Below are 13,771 nucleotides of genomic sequence, written 5' to 3' on the forward strand. Positions count from 1 at the left end.
GAAAAGCGCAGAAAATGCCATCAGTTATGAGGAGAGAAGTAGACGAGGAATCTCTGTGAGAACAGCCACTGTTCTCAGAGTGATCCATGAACCTTTTCTAATCTAATGTTGAGATATTTAAGAGCATCTAGAGAGCCAGCTAATATGCTTGGGTGGACCTGATTCAGTTGTCAAACAGTAATTAGATGACTTCTTGTTGCTTATCTGTATATATCCCAGATTTATTTGGGCATTGCGCTGTTGGCCGGTGGAGATGGCCGCGAATCCAAAAGCCATCCATGGGCACACGTCCTGAGATGCTGCACGAAGAAGTCCCCGGATCAGGTCTGATCTAGAGTAAATAAATGGCCAAATGAAGGTATAATCCTGGAATGGTGTGAGCGGAGGATAGCATTCAGCTAACAGAGAAATTCACTGGCTAGTGAGGCTGTTATCTAATACGAAGTGCTTCTGGAAGTGCCAGTCCACGGCTCGCTGCCTGCAGAGATAGCGCTCCTCATGCCGGGGCCCTTTATCGTGGGACGCACAGGGGATGGCAGCACTCACCGAGGAAACCTTGCAGTGTTCTCACGGCATCTTCAAGACTTTTATCAGCTGTGAGTCTCATAAAAGGCATTAAAATGTCGAGGGGTCTCACTGTGGTTCTGCAATGAAGCCGAGTGTAGGAGCCTGGAGTCCTTGTGCTGGGCTGTGCTGTGGGGCCTGCCAGCAGGGCCCGCCAGGCTGAAACAGTGTGGGAGTGTGGAGGGGGACGATGTGTTAGAGGTGGTGAAGAGCAGGCTGAGGTCAGGTACTGAAACTGCTCTCTTGTAGCTTGCTTGTCTTGTGCACAGGTGGACGATTTGTCAGAAATCCCAGGAAATAAGGCCTGGAGGAGTAAAAAGGGCAGCTCAGTCCTTCACACAGCCCGACTGTTCACTATGTGAGGCTTTAAAAATGGCTTTAGCTTTAGCTCCTGACCCTTCTCCATGCTTTGGCCTGCTCAAAAGGGTGTGTTGGCTGGCTCTGCTCTGGGTGGACTGTAATTGTGGAGGAACTTCAGAGCACAGTTTGTGACTTCGGTGCGGTCCCGATTAGACCCAGGTATCAATGAGCCCTGGGTCACACCACGCTCTCCCTTTCTCTGAGGAGCTCTGACCCATGGGGTTGAGAGGAAGCAGAAATGTGGGCACATCGGCCTGGCAGGCCACGGTGGTGCCACATCACCTGTGTGGAGCAGCGAGAGCTTCCCCCTGTGCTGGAGGCGAGAGGTGGGTCTGGTCGGGGAGCTCAGCACTGCTGAGCTGGGCAGGCCTCGGGGAAGCGATGTCTGGCAGCTGGCTTTGTGTAAGCCCATTGTTCGTGTTCTCCAGCCACGCATGGGAGAAGTTCTTTAAACAACGTTTATTGGACTGGTCAAAAAGAAGTTGCAAAGCAGCTTCTTCAGCTGTCTCGTCATGCTGAGCTCACTTTCAAAGTGCTGGAATTAAGTAGGTTCTTTATGAATATCAAAAAAAAAAAAAAAAAAAGAAAAAAAAAAAGAAGAGGTTGCTGTTAAAAGGGATGGGAGCCTTAGCGTGGAAGGAGCTGGTACCCAAAGACCTGGTTGCTCCTTGAGGTGCACAGTGCTGCACTCTGCAGAGAAGTGGCCAAGCAATTCGAAGGCTTGGCAGGAAGTTCGGAGGGCAGTGAGCTGCTGCTTGGGGCTGCCTCTCTGCAGGTTACGTGGCTGCTGGTGAGGCGTTTTGGGTGGGATTTCCAACCAAGGAAGGTGTCTCTGAAGAGGCACTTCACCCAGCCCATGGGCAGACTCTCCCAGTCGGTCCCTTTGCAGTAGCTGGGGACACTTCTCAGGAAGTGCTGAGTGGAACCGCAGCTATTAGCTGTTCCTTACGGCCCCTGGGTGACAGCAGGCTTTGGCAAGGGGAGAACCTTGCTAAGGGGACAGCCTTCCTTGCCAAGACCTGATTGCAGCAAATTGCCTATTGCAGAGGCTGAGAATTGGCAAACAAACGACCTTTAAGTTATATTAGTTACGAGAATATCATTGTCTGAGACATTCTGAATATAGGTTGTTTCATCCTTAGATGTCTTTGCATACTAATTTGTAGAAGCCTCCCTCTAGCAGTGTCTGCTATCTGATTTCCTTTTCCAGCAGGTATTCTTCTTCAGGCTACCTCTCATTCATAAGAATCATAGTAATGATATAATTCACGGGCTTTCCTGTTGCTTGTGAAATTCTGTGTTAGAATGAGTTCCCCCAAAGTTTACTTCAGCTCCGTTTTTTTGTGGTAGTTGTTTTTATACTCATCATTTTTAAAAAGGGAACAGCTGTGTGAAAAATCTGCTTTTCAGTGTCATTCTGAAATTGCTGTTGATTTACTGTTGCCTTAGCTTGAATTCCATATTGTTTAGTAAATAAATCAGTGTTACATATCCCTACTGTCCTTCAAAAGTGGTCAAGAAGAAATCACTAGAGGATTAGAGAGGGAACTTAAGCATCCTGTGCCTGTAACCCCATGAGCAGTTTCCCTTAGGAGTACCAAGTCCACATGTGCAAAGATCTGTACTTTGCATATAATTGTCACTCATCTCGATATGTTTTCTGTTTACCCATCTGCAGCCAGGAAATAATGATAATGCCAACCTGTCAGGCATCATCTGAAGCTAACAGTTTTGTAAAAAAATGTTAATTGTTGAAGGTGAAAGTCTTGCTGATTGAACATTGTTCTAGGTGGCTGTGGGAAATCTGATTGTTGTGCTGGCTCATTTGCAAGGGCACCTCAAAGGAAGAAGCTGCATTTTGCATGGCCTGCTGCCATTTCTGTACTGTTCCTGCGCTGTGTGTTGTAATTCCTCCCTGTTTTCTCTACCATCCGCAGAGTCCCCCCCGGAGAGGTGCGGGCAGAGGCGCAGCATGCCCAGCGGGGTCCCTGAGAAGAACCCCACCATGGAGCCTGCAGCCACGACACCTTTCCGGGTCACGGTAAGTGCATCTTCCCAGCCTAGTGATTCTTGCGGGGTTTTGCCAGAAGGAAGAGGAGCTTGCTCATCCTGAGGGAAGAGGTGGTATATGTGAAACACTTCGGTTATGTACTACTAAATAAACACGCTGCTGCTAGGTACTGTTAGCAACAAACAACTAAAATGTGTCTTGGTAAAGCAACAAGATTTGAATTTGAATCTGAAGCGGGTTTGGGTAACTTGTTTCACTGGGGAGACTTTCCTGGTGAGGTTTCATTTGTGAATCCTTCAGTTGTGCAGCATATTCACAGACTTATTTCCTTGTCTGCAACTGTCCAGTACATCCTCATACTTCTACAGAAGCTTCTGCAGAAGAACCTGCCATTAATTAACAGAAGAACTGCCAGGCTGATGGTTCCCCCAGAGCCTGGTATTCTCTCCCAGCAGGAGCCTAGAGAAGCCATTCGCTGTTTTTCATTTCTTCAATTGTTTTGGTTTGCGGCTCTCTACTAATATTAATGTTCTGTTGTGATAACAGTAGGTAAAGAATGGGAAGTCATTTCAGAGTGGAAAGGAGCAGTGCTATTAACATCAGTAACAGTGGTACCAAACATGAGGGGCATGAACAGGGTCTTTGGGCTCCATGGGGAAGGGCACTACCATGTCTATTATAAAGAAGGGAGCTAAAGACCCAAGCAGTCAGAGTTAGTGGCCGACCAAGGAATCTGTCGTTGCTGAGCCCTAGGTCTGTGATGTTGCATATGATAGAGAAGTTGCCAAGAGTTTCACTGCTGTATCAAGAAGCGGATTGAGACTAACCACAAGACTCCCCAGTCCCTGTCCTGTCTGCACTCCTGTAAGATCAGACGCTTGGGCTGGTTCATAGCTTTAGAAGATGGTCCCTGTTACACCTATCGGTTGTGGGGTGAGTTAAAAGACGTTGTTTCTTCTTCAGTTTGAACATGCACAGTGATGTTTATCACTGCCTCCCCTCTGATGTAAGTCATCTCTTTAACATCCTGTAGATATTAGATAGACTTCTAGAGTGGATCACAGTAACTTTTGCAAGGATTGTTTTTATCTAATTAATAATATCAAATCCAAGTAATTTTAATTGAGGAATACACTCAGCTGACAAATAGGGGCACAACAGTGGGATCAAAATAAACATTTTCTAGAAAATGGGCAATAAGGATGAAGCTGGGAGTAGCTGATTTATTTATTTATAATGCATCATCAGCCTTAACACATCTGTAGTTAATTAAATAGAACTTTGGGAAAATGAGGTTTTGTAATCAGCTGAAGACACCCAAGTCTGTTGGGTAACATTTGAGGTAAACTCAAAAGTAAGTAAAAGTAAGAGAAATGTATTTAGAATTTCTTAAGAGTAAGTACAAACATAAAGCATACACAGCTGTAGACTGATATACCAAGTATGAGCAATAGCCAAGGCAACCAAAAGGTTATATTTCCAAGAGGAAAATGTCTGCTGTATGTGGATAATACATTTGAGCACAGATATTTTTATTTAGGGAAGAGGCAAATGATATTGGAGCTGGTTTGCTCGACATGTGTTTATATGTTTTCTCTGGAGATCACACCTACTTTACAGGCTCGGCTACCTCATAACAAGCCTACATAGGTAGAACCAGAATTTCAAAGGAAAGGCAATTGGTGCAATCTATAAAAAATCTGAGCACACCCAGTTCACCTGAGAACATTTGTACTGGTGAATGAATCACTAGCAGCAGTTTGTCTAAGTAGTTTATTTTAATTCTATAAACTGTAAACTATTGAATGCATGGCATTCGCTGTGGACTTTATATTCTGGAGTCACTGTATGCAAACACATGCTGAATGTATAGGAGTTTATGTTTTTTTGGTACTGTCCTGTTTGCTAAATGAAAGAGGAGGAAGTGTTGAAAGCAGTGAGTGGATGGCAGGAGTTGAGCTCTGTTTTGAAGCAGTGTGTACAGTATATGGTAAATACTGAAGACAATGAAACAGAAAAACAACAGAGGATGAGATGTCTTGAAGCATTTGCTATCAGGGCATGTTTGGTTTTCTTTTTCTGGTGTTGATGGAAGTTTTTCTCCTAACAGCTCCCTGTTCTAACAGGTCAAAACACAGAGGGATCATCCTTAGGTCTGATCCCCCTTGTGGTCTCACCTTCTTGCTAAACAGGGTGCATCGTGTTTCAATGCCAAGAGGCAAACTAATTTTTTTTGACTCTAATCCCCTCATGCCATAAGCCATATGCCATCTATCTGAATTGATTGTCAGTTATAAATGCTCCGAAACTCTGAGCATAGCAGGCAGAAACACATTAAAACCAACTGAATAGGCATGCTTTTGCTTTGTGTCTGTCTTTCATCAGAATCTGTCTCAGCAAATGAGTATCTTTGAACCTTAAGCATTGTACTACTGCTGAAAGAGGCAAAGAAGGATGGGTACATCTGGATTCTTCACAAGACAGAGGATTTGGGAGTGTTTTTCTTAGTGCACCTGTGGCCAGTGAAAATAAAATGCTGTGTAGTCCTCTTCTAATGCTATATCTCCTGCTTTATGCTTTTAGAGAAGTTATTCCTGTCTTTAAGCAGGTTAGCTCAGGTAGTGAAACAGCCTATATGGGATATAGTTGCTTGCTTTGTCTGGCTAAATTGTTCAGTATGGATTAAATAAGGGCAATTGTCAGGTGGCTAATACCTAGCATTTGTCTCCTCTGAGTTACAATGCGCTATCATCTCATTTCTGTTTCTGCTCAGCCCTCCGAATGTTATTGCCATTAATATGAATAGCTTCATTACATACATAGTTTTTATGGCTGCCCAGATTTCAGCAGATGTCTGACTTAAGAAATATATTCCTCCTCACCTTCCTTCATTAACCAGAGAGGATCATTAGCAGTCAGTCCACTCCAGCCACTGGGAATAGTAATTAGTGCTTTAGTTTAGTGGTAATGGGATTATTACTTTTGAGTCTGCTGCGGAAGGTTTTGATGTTGTAAGCTTTTCATATTTTACAGATCATTGTTCTTCCCTGACATCTCCATCCTTCTGCTGCTGAGTCTCCAAGGGGCTACTAAGCTCAAGAGCCATTGGATTCAGCTCTTTTGACAGTGTTACACTCCCAATTGCTTTCTCTCATTTGAAAACTAAAGCATTCTAGAGTGGACGTGTCCTCCTCCCATACAGAAGTTTGCATGACAAGTTATGGTTAATTGAGTGTTACGTTTTTTTGTAGCAACTTTGGAAAACAACAGCTTATACTAGCTTTTCGAGTCCTAAAACATAACCTTGAAAAGCAAGCCTTAAGTTTTCTGCATCTCAATACACAAACTATTCTATGTGAACTGTTCTTATCCCTTCCACATGAAGTTTTTAATAGAGCTTCTCAAACATCACAAAAACTCTCTTAATCCTAGTCATCTCAAGTTGTAAGATGTTTATATTCCACTTCAGCCTGTCTCACTGAACTTCTGTGCTATCAGAGCTTTGTAGGATTAGGAGAGCCCTTTCTGACTGCTGCATTGGTGATTAGGAACAGTGGTGATTTGGAGCACGTCGGTATAAAACCTAGATGCAAGCAGAGATGTTCTGGTCCTAATGAAAGAGCGTTTGTTTTGTCGTATCTTATGTAATCATGGAAGAGACTGACTGTCCTCACACACATCTTAACAGGAGACATCTTTACAGTTAAGTAGTCTTGTTGGGACCCTTCTTATTTGGCATGATTCTGCCTCTTGAATGAGGAGACCTAATTAACAAAGGCTTTAACAGTATCTGAGGACAGAAAGACAGACTTGACTCAGAATAAGGTGTTAAAATGCTGCCTGCCTTGGCAGTGACCTGGAGTTGTCTCCCTGACAATGGGCAATTGGTAGCAGCTCATAATGCTCAAGAGCTGTGGACACCAGTGTAACCAAGGGCAAGTGCTGGACTCCTCTCCAAGGGAAGATGTTTGAAGTCTTGCTGTTGACTGACATTTGCTGGTTACAGGGATGCAAAGAGGCATTTAGCCGCTCAGTATTGAATTCAAATAGCTTCAGCTGTGAGATGGGTTAAGCCTGGAGTTTGGGTTGTATTTTAACAAACACAGGGACCAGAAGATGAGAAACTCCGCTGAGTATGAGACCCTCCTACACTGCCCACCTTGCAGGGAAATCACGAGCAAGGGTGAGATTGCCGAGACTTGCTGTGTGATGACTTCTCTCCCATCCCATTGGAATACTGCCATCTATTGACTGCTTTTGTTAGAGCCTGGTTCAGTTCTCTGCAAATATCCCAGGCCAAGCAGAAATCCAAACCGACAAAGAACTTGTGCAGAAGAAGTGGACTACGTGATTGGATCAAGAAACCGGCACAATTCCTTGCTGTTCGTCTGCCTCGCTGATTATGCAAGGAGCCTCCTGACAGACTGAATTAATATATCAGGTAGTCTGATTTTAAGCAGTTTGAAAACGGTTCTCTGTCTCCCTTACTGTGTTTGAAGAAGAGTCTGTGTACTCTCTCTTCCCATCAAACTGCCAGAAAGGGTTTAGAATTTTCGTCTCTCCAGCCCTTTAATCCTCAGTTCTAGTACCAATCATTTGCTTTCCATAATCTGGGAAAATGTTTCTGTGCTTCTTGTAGTTGAAGTCACATTGGCTCCAAAAAACAAAAGCAGAGCATCATTAAGGTTGGAAAGACCTCTAAGCTCATCCAGTCCAACCTTTAACCTAGTACTGGCAAGTCCACCACCAGAGCAGGCTCCCAAGTTCTACCTCTGCACATTTCTCTAAGATCTCCAGGGATGGTGACTCGACCACTGCCCGGGGCAGCCCATTCCAATGCTTCACAACCCTTTCAGCAAGGAAATTTCTCCTAACATCCAACCCAAATCTCCCCTGGCACAACTTGAAATCCCACCATGGAATTGTGTAACTCGGTTTGGAGGGGAATGATCTTCAGAGAGGCTTCAAAGGACAAACTCGGTGGTGCAAACACTCCTCACCAGGTCGCTGTCAGTCACGAAGCTGACTGCCATCTCCCTGTTTTCTCATGTTCCTCGTTGTCTGCAGGTTGTCTGCTCTGCGCTTCCTGTGAGATGTCTTGGAGCAGGAGCTGTCCTTTGTGGTTTGTTTGTACAGCACTTCCCAGGTGGGCCACAGGCCTGGATGCTGCTTCACTGCAAATATATCTGTGCAACTGCTTGTTCCGTAAGGATGAGGATCATCAGAGGAGGGTTTTCTGTTTCCTCTGGGAAGCTTTTCTGAGCCAACGCAGGGGCTGGTTGTAGAGTCCCTCTCTGCCATGTGACAGCGCCCTGAGCAGGAAATCTTTTTAGGTTTCAATTCTTCTGCATGTAATGTTACCACGTTTTCCAGCAGCTTTTCTGTCTGTTTGGGCTGAGTATGCAGCTGAATTTACAGTGCTACATTATGCGCTGTTCTTATGGCATTCCTCCATCTGTCCTGCTTTTAATCCTTGATAAATGAGGTATTAAGTCCTAATGGCATACCAGTAAATGGAAACTCCTGAAGAGATGAAAAGTAACCCTTCTACCATTCTTCTTCACTGAATGCAATCCTAAATAATGAGATCCTAGTTCAAGCTGCTGGGGATGATACAGCAAAAGATTTTTCCCAAGTTTTTCCAGTGCATAATATACTCTGTTTTCCATTTTGTTTCAAGTATTTTTTTTCTAAAGCAGTCATGTAAATTGTATTTTAATAGTTTGACTTTGGCAAATTTATCTTCCTGTGTTATGTGAAGAGCTGAATGGTGCTTCCCTCGGCATGAACACCCCGTCTTTAATTGAAATGTAATTGTTTACCAAACCATTCCAACTAGAAGGGAAAATTACTATCATTTTGGTCTGTGGCTGCATACATTAGAGCACCCCTTTTACAGGAACTGAATTTAAGGAGAATAGGAACATTATCGCAGATGATATATAAACAGAAAGCTATTATCATTAAACTGTCAACTGCAACCGAATTTGGATAACCAGTGTTAGTGGCAGCAAGAAATATGTAAATTACTTCGGGAATGTATCTGTCAGTTCAGACACTGCTTGTGGAACAGGGCATGCTTGGAAGTTTTGAGTTTCCGAGCATTTTAGGGATTGGAAGAAAAACGAGGTCATCTTGAACATTTGCAGTTATTTCTAGTCTCACTGGTACTGTTTTGCAAAAATTAGCAGTGCTAACCTGACTGTCAGATTCATTTTTGTCAGGTACAAGAACAGCACGCAGACTTTGACCTCTTCAAGCGTCTTTGGTTGATAGATCTCCAGGCTCCCCCCAAAGGTGGCTACTTACTGGCACCCGCATTTTACAGCAGGGAGAAGTTAACTAACTGAGATGGGATCGTGCAGCAAAGCCAGGAAACGTGTCCTGAGCTGAATTTCTTAATTTCCAATTCCCAATCCTGATGTTAACTACTAGTTAAGTTACTCTTAATTACTTCTCTGAATCTTCCTTCAGTTTCAAGAGAATTAAATGTTCTTCTCAAAGTTGATGCTACCATATGAAAATGAGTAAGAGTTTTTCTGGCCTCCACATCATTGTTTCCAGGTCAGACAAGCCTGGCTTGCTTACTTTTTGTGCCAGTACCTCATGTTGTCAAATTTTCAGCTTGTTATTAAAATTAGAGCCTTCTGTCTTAATTTTCTAAGTCACATTGTTAATGTAAATCTGACAGGTAATGTAAATATCTGCTCTGTGAGTGTTGAGTGTACCTTATGAGACGTAGGATAAATTCTAGTTAAATCCAGAAACCTAGATTTTGTTTAAAAAAAGGAACCCTTTTTTCCCTGCTCAGTGCTAGCTAGCACGGGAATTGGAAAGTAAAACTGACTGTAAATATAATATTTTAAATTATTTGAATCCGACCTTGTATATTTAAAATTTTCTAAGTAAACCTGGAGGTTTCAGCTGGGGGATTGCTGGGAGGCAGCACGGTTAAAGATCCGTGGGATTGTCAGATTTCAGCACGGGGCTGCACTTCAAACCACTGTGGATTTATTATGTGCATCAAGCAGGAGACAGGAATGACAGGATAAAAGACATGGTGCTATGACCTGCTTCACTGAAAAGGACTCAGCAAGGCAGGGAATGGACTTTTTTCCCTTTTTGAACTGAGTGTGTTCCAGGGAGGTCTCTTTTTCAGAGCCTGTAGCTGTCTAAAGGATGGTTTTACAGAAAGGAAGAGGCGCAGGGCTCCTCAACGGCTTAATTCACATGCTGAGGCCGCTTCTCTTTAAAATTGTCAGTAACCCTATTTTGGGTTTTGTGGAGTGGAGCATGGTTTGGCCTGCTTTTGATTGCTATCAAACCGACGTGGCTGGACAGCAAAGTCCTCTTCCAGCAGGGTCTGTCTGGGCAGCAGCAAGGCTCGCTCTGGCGTGTGGCAGTAAGCAGGGCTGGAAGATGACCCGCTATTGTCAGCATCTGTTTGATGCTGTGTCCAAAAAGAATTAAGAGAGTTTGGTTCGCTGCTACACACAGCCCTCAGTCAGATCCTATTTAACCTGCAGCAGTGGCAGCTTCCACCATGTGGGAACTGGCCACGAATCCCAGCAGCGCTCTGCCCCAAATGCTGCTGAAACATGTCCAGGAATACAGGGGAAATCACTTCGTTGCTTCCCATGTTTCTAAGGAAAATAAAGTCAAATACCGTGCGTTTGCCAGGTGAGAAAGGGGACAGCAAACATTTCAGCATGTCCAGCTCTGCAGTGGGTGCAAATTAGCTTGATTCCATTCATTAAGCCATGCTAAATGTACACACTTCTCTCAGGCGAGCAGGGCCCACTCCCTGGGAGCGTTCAGGGCAGAAAATCCTTGGGGCTGCAGCGGGTCACGGCCTTGTGTCAGGAAAGAGACCAGAGACGGACAAGGAGCGAGAGGAAGAGGGCAGCACCATGGTTCTGTGTCCCGCAGAGCCTGGGCAGGCTTCTGTGGGAGAAGCTGCGTGGCTCCGTGCCATTTGGACTCTCCGAAGCTCTCCCCACTCCTCCACTCCCATAGCAGCACTGTAGTAGCTGTAGGAGAAATACCAACAGTTCCTCTGTGTTTTCATGGAGGGAGCCCATGGGAGGAATATTTAACATTTAGGCTGTAAGTAGGGCTAATAGGAAATGCTAATTCACATTTCATTCTTTTGATCAGTGTATATTGAATGATAATTACAGTGATAGTAGTTGGCACTTCTGTAGCACCTTTCATCTGAGGCTGTTAAAGTGTTCTGCCAATCTCAATGAATTCAAGCTTGCAGTCACTGTGAGGTTGCAAATTATCATAATGCCTTAAACTGAACGGGGAAACTAAGGCTTGGGGGAAACTAAGATTATGAGACATTCCCCATCTTTCATAATCAGTGTAACAGGGTTGGGCTTGCATAGTGGTGGTGCTAGTCGTCTTGTGTAAGGAGCAGAAACAATCAAGGCATCACTGAAAGTGGTGAAAATGGTAAAAACTCTCCAAAGCATGTTTGGTTTTTGTGGCAGTTTCACAATTTAGTATTTGCTTGGGTGCTCTGTTGTGTTTTGATCTGTTGCAATTGTCTGAATTCCCCCCACAAAGACAAACAATGCCAAGCTCTCACTGGATTTTCCACCAACAGACTTGGATTTACATCAATTTTTTTCAGTCTTCCATTTCCAAAGGATGATTTGAACAGAAACAACTACCTCCAAAATTGCTTTAAAAATAAACACATGAAAATGTTTAAAACTGTTTCCTGGAAGTCCAAATGCAAAATGCTAATTAATAGGCTGTAGGAAGACAAATGAATCTGACTAGCTTCACTTTTGTGAAATTAATGAAATGCTAAAAGTAAACAAACAAAAGCTTTAATTTGTTTAAGCCTCTAGGCACTGAAGAATTCTCAGACTTCTGAGAACAGAGAAAAGAAGAGCATTAAAATGTACAGCTTGCCAGTGTCCCTTTAATTTGTTTATGGGTCACAGATAAAGAATTGTACTGCAGATATAAAAGGTAGGATAATAAACACATTCAGTTTTCCCACTTTGAAAAGCATTGATATTGTGCTTTCAGAAAACAATTCAAGAAGAGCAAGGTATTATTTGAATCTCTTAGAGAGCTCCAGCAGACCATGAGCATTCATTTAATCAGGACCTTCATCTCTGAACTTTTTCCATTTGGAAACAAGCGTTGCTTTAGCTCATGGATATTAAATACTTAGATATGAAATTGATTGTAATGGAATTAATAGAAAGGTGTGTCATTGCCGCAGTTATCAGTAAATATTTTCCAAGTTTGTACTTAGTTTCTGAGACAGATGTATGCCATGTTTTGAGCCATCATTTCTTGGGCTTTGGTTGTGGCAGGTGGTTCACGTGCCATCTGCATCCTCTGCTAAGAGCTTGGGGTGCTGGGGCAGGAAATCGGGTAAGCGTTTGCTCTGCCCCTGTGGAAGCGCTGACTGAACATTACCAGGCATGTGAGAGCTTACAGCACTTTCTTTTGAGTAGGGCTGTTACTTTAGATCATTTGTAAGTTGTTTTGGAGGTTTCTTCTTTCTATCCAAATCTCAGACTGGCGCTGCTCAATGCCAGGAGCTTCCTCCAGGTGGGGACACTGTTGTTCCAAACCAAGCACGGCTCCTGCGAGCAGCAGGTCTCTTTGGACGGTCAGATGCTGATTACAGTCTCATGATGCTTGCAGTTGAGTAACTTCATACTGTGGGTCTGCACGTAAACGTACGTGTTCCGATGACATTGATTTCGGGGTACTTTTTTCAAACTTCAGTTGCCATGGAAACAAGATTCACTTTCTCCTCCATGCTGCCACTGTTCCTCAGCACTGCACTCTGATAAGGAATAGGCCACATTTGTCCTCCCCACCCTCTTTTTTTCCTAGTGAGCAGTGATAGTAGTGGCTCAGGCATCAAGGGCAATTTGTGAAAGAGACGGTGCGAGCTGCAAAGCCTTTCCTGAGGTATTCAGGTATTCCTGGGCCCTGGAGCTCTGCCAGCAACTTTCCTGTCTTTATCTTCCTCCGTAATTACAGTGGATCATATCTTACCTGCAACACTCTTCAAAGCACCAAGGAAATTAGCTCCAGAACTAATCATGTCTTTATTTCCTAAATAGCTCAGTGTAGTTATGTATATACTGCTCTGCAAATGGGATTCCCGGTGCTCAGCACAACCTGCCTCTGCTTGCCCCGCTCTCCTCCCTTCTCTCCTGCCAATTGCAAGATAATAGCCACGGATTTCCCATCGTATGGCTAGGTCGTAATAAATGGTCGAGTTCCCATGCCTCCTGTACAACTGGTGGGAGATTTGCCCCTGTGTGTCCCGGGCTGTGACGCTCAGAGCTGGGTCAGCTCGTGTCACATTCCGACAGCAGTGGGAGCCCTGAGGGGCTGCGCCACGGCTCTGCCTCCTTGCCGATGTCGGGGAGTTTCTGCTTGAGCTGCAGGGACCTCAGCAACCCCCTGTTCCAGGGCACAGGGGCAGTGTAAGGGAGGGTGTGGCCAGGTCTCTGCTCACCTGCTTCATGCAGATGTTGCAGGAATAGGTGCAATCTAGGATTAGGTTTCTTTCTAGAGTAATCTTAGATAGCAGCTTATTGTGTAGCTTAATACTGAGAGCAGAGATGGCAACGTCTGTAGATATACTTGGGAAATAGGGATGTGGTATAGAACAAGGCAGGAACTCAGCATGTCCAGGTAATGTTCCCATATCCCTGCATCCAGGCACTTCTGGGCACTGTGACCCCTTTTGGGAAGAATGGTGAAAAAGGCGTCCATACACCTTGCCTGGGGTTTTGTACATCTGGGTCAAATCTAGAATTTTGTAAAGATTTACAAATAGTAATTCAA

General features: G+C 44.1%; 1 protein-coding gene across 4 annotated transcripts in view; it reads left to right on the top strand.

Moving 5' to 3' along the window:
- Positions 1-13,771, top strand: part of DAB2IP (DAB2 interacting protein) — a gene marked incomplete at its 5' end in the record, with an annotated part of 181,667 nt that overhangs the window by 54,236 nt on the left and 113,660 nt on the right. For all 4 annotated transcript variants that reach the window (XM_082775571.1, XM_082775572.1, XM_082775567.1 and 1 more), the window contains one exon: positions 2,862-2,965. In XM_082775571.1, the coding sequence (XP_082631697.1) occupies positions 2,862-2,965 (104 nt within the window). The remainder of the gene's footprint in view (positions 1-2,861; positions 2,966-13,771) is intronic.

This window comes from Aythya marila (assembly GCF_965140915.1).
Source record: "Aythya marila genome assembly, chromosome: 19".
NCBI classification, from domain to species: Eukaryota; Metazoa; Chordata; class Aves; order Anseriformes; family Anatidae; genus Aythya; species Aythya marila.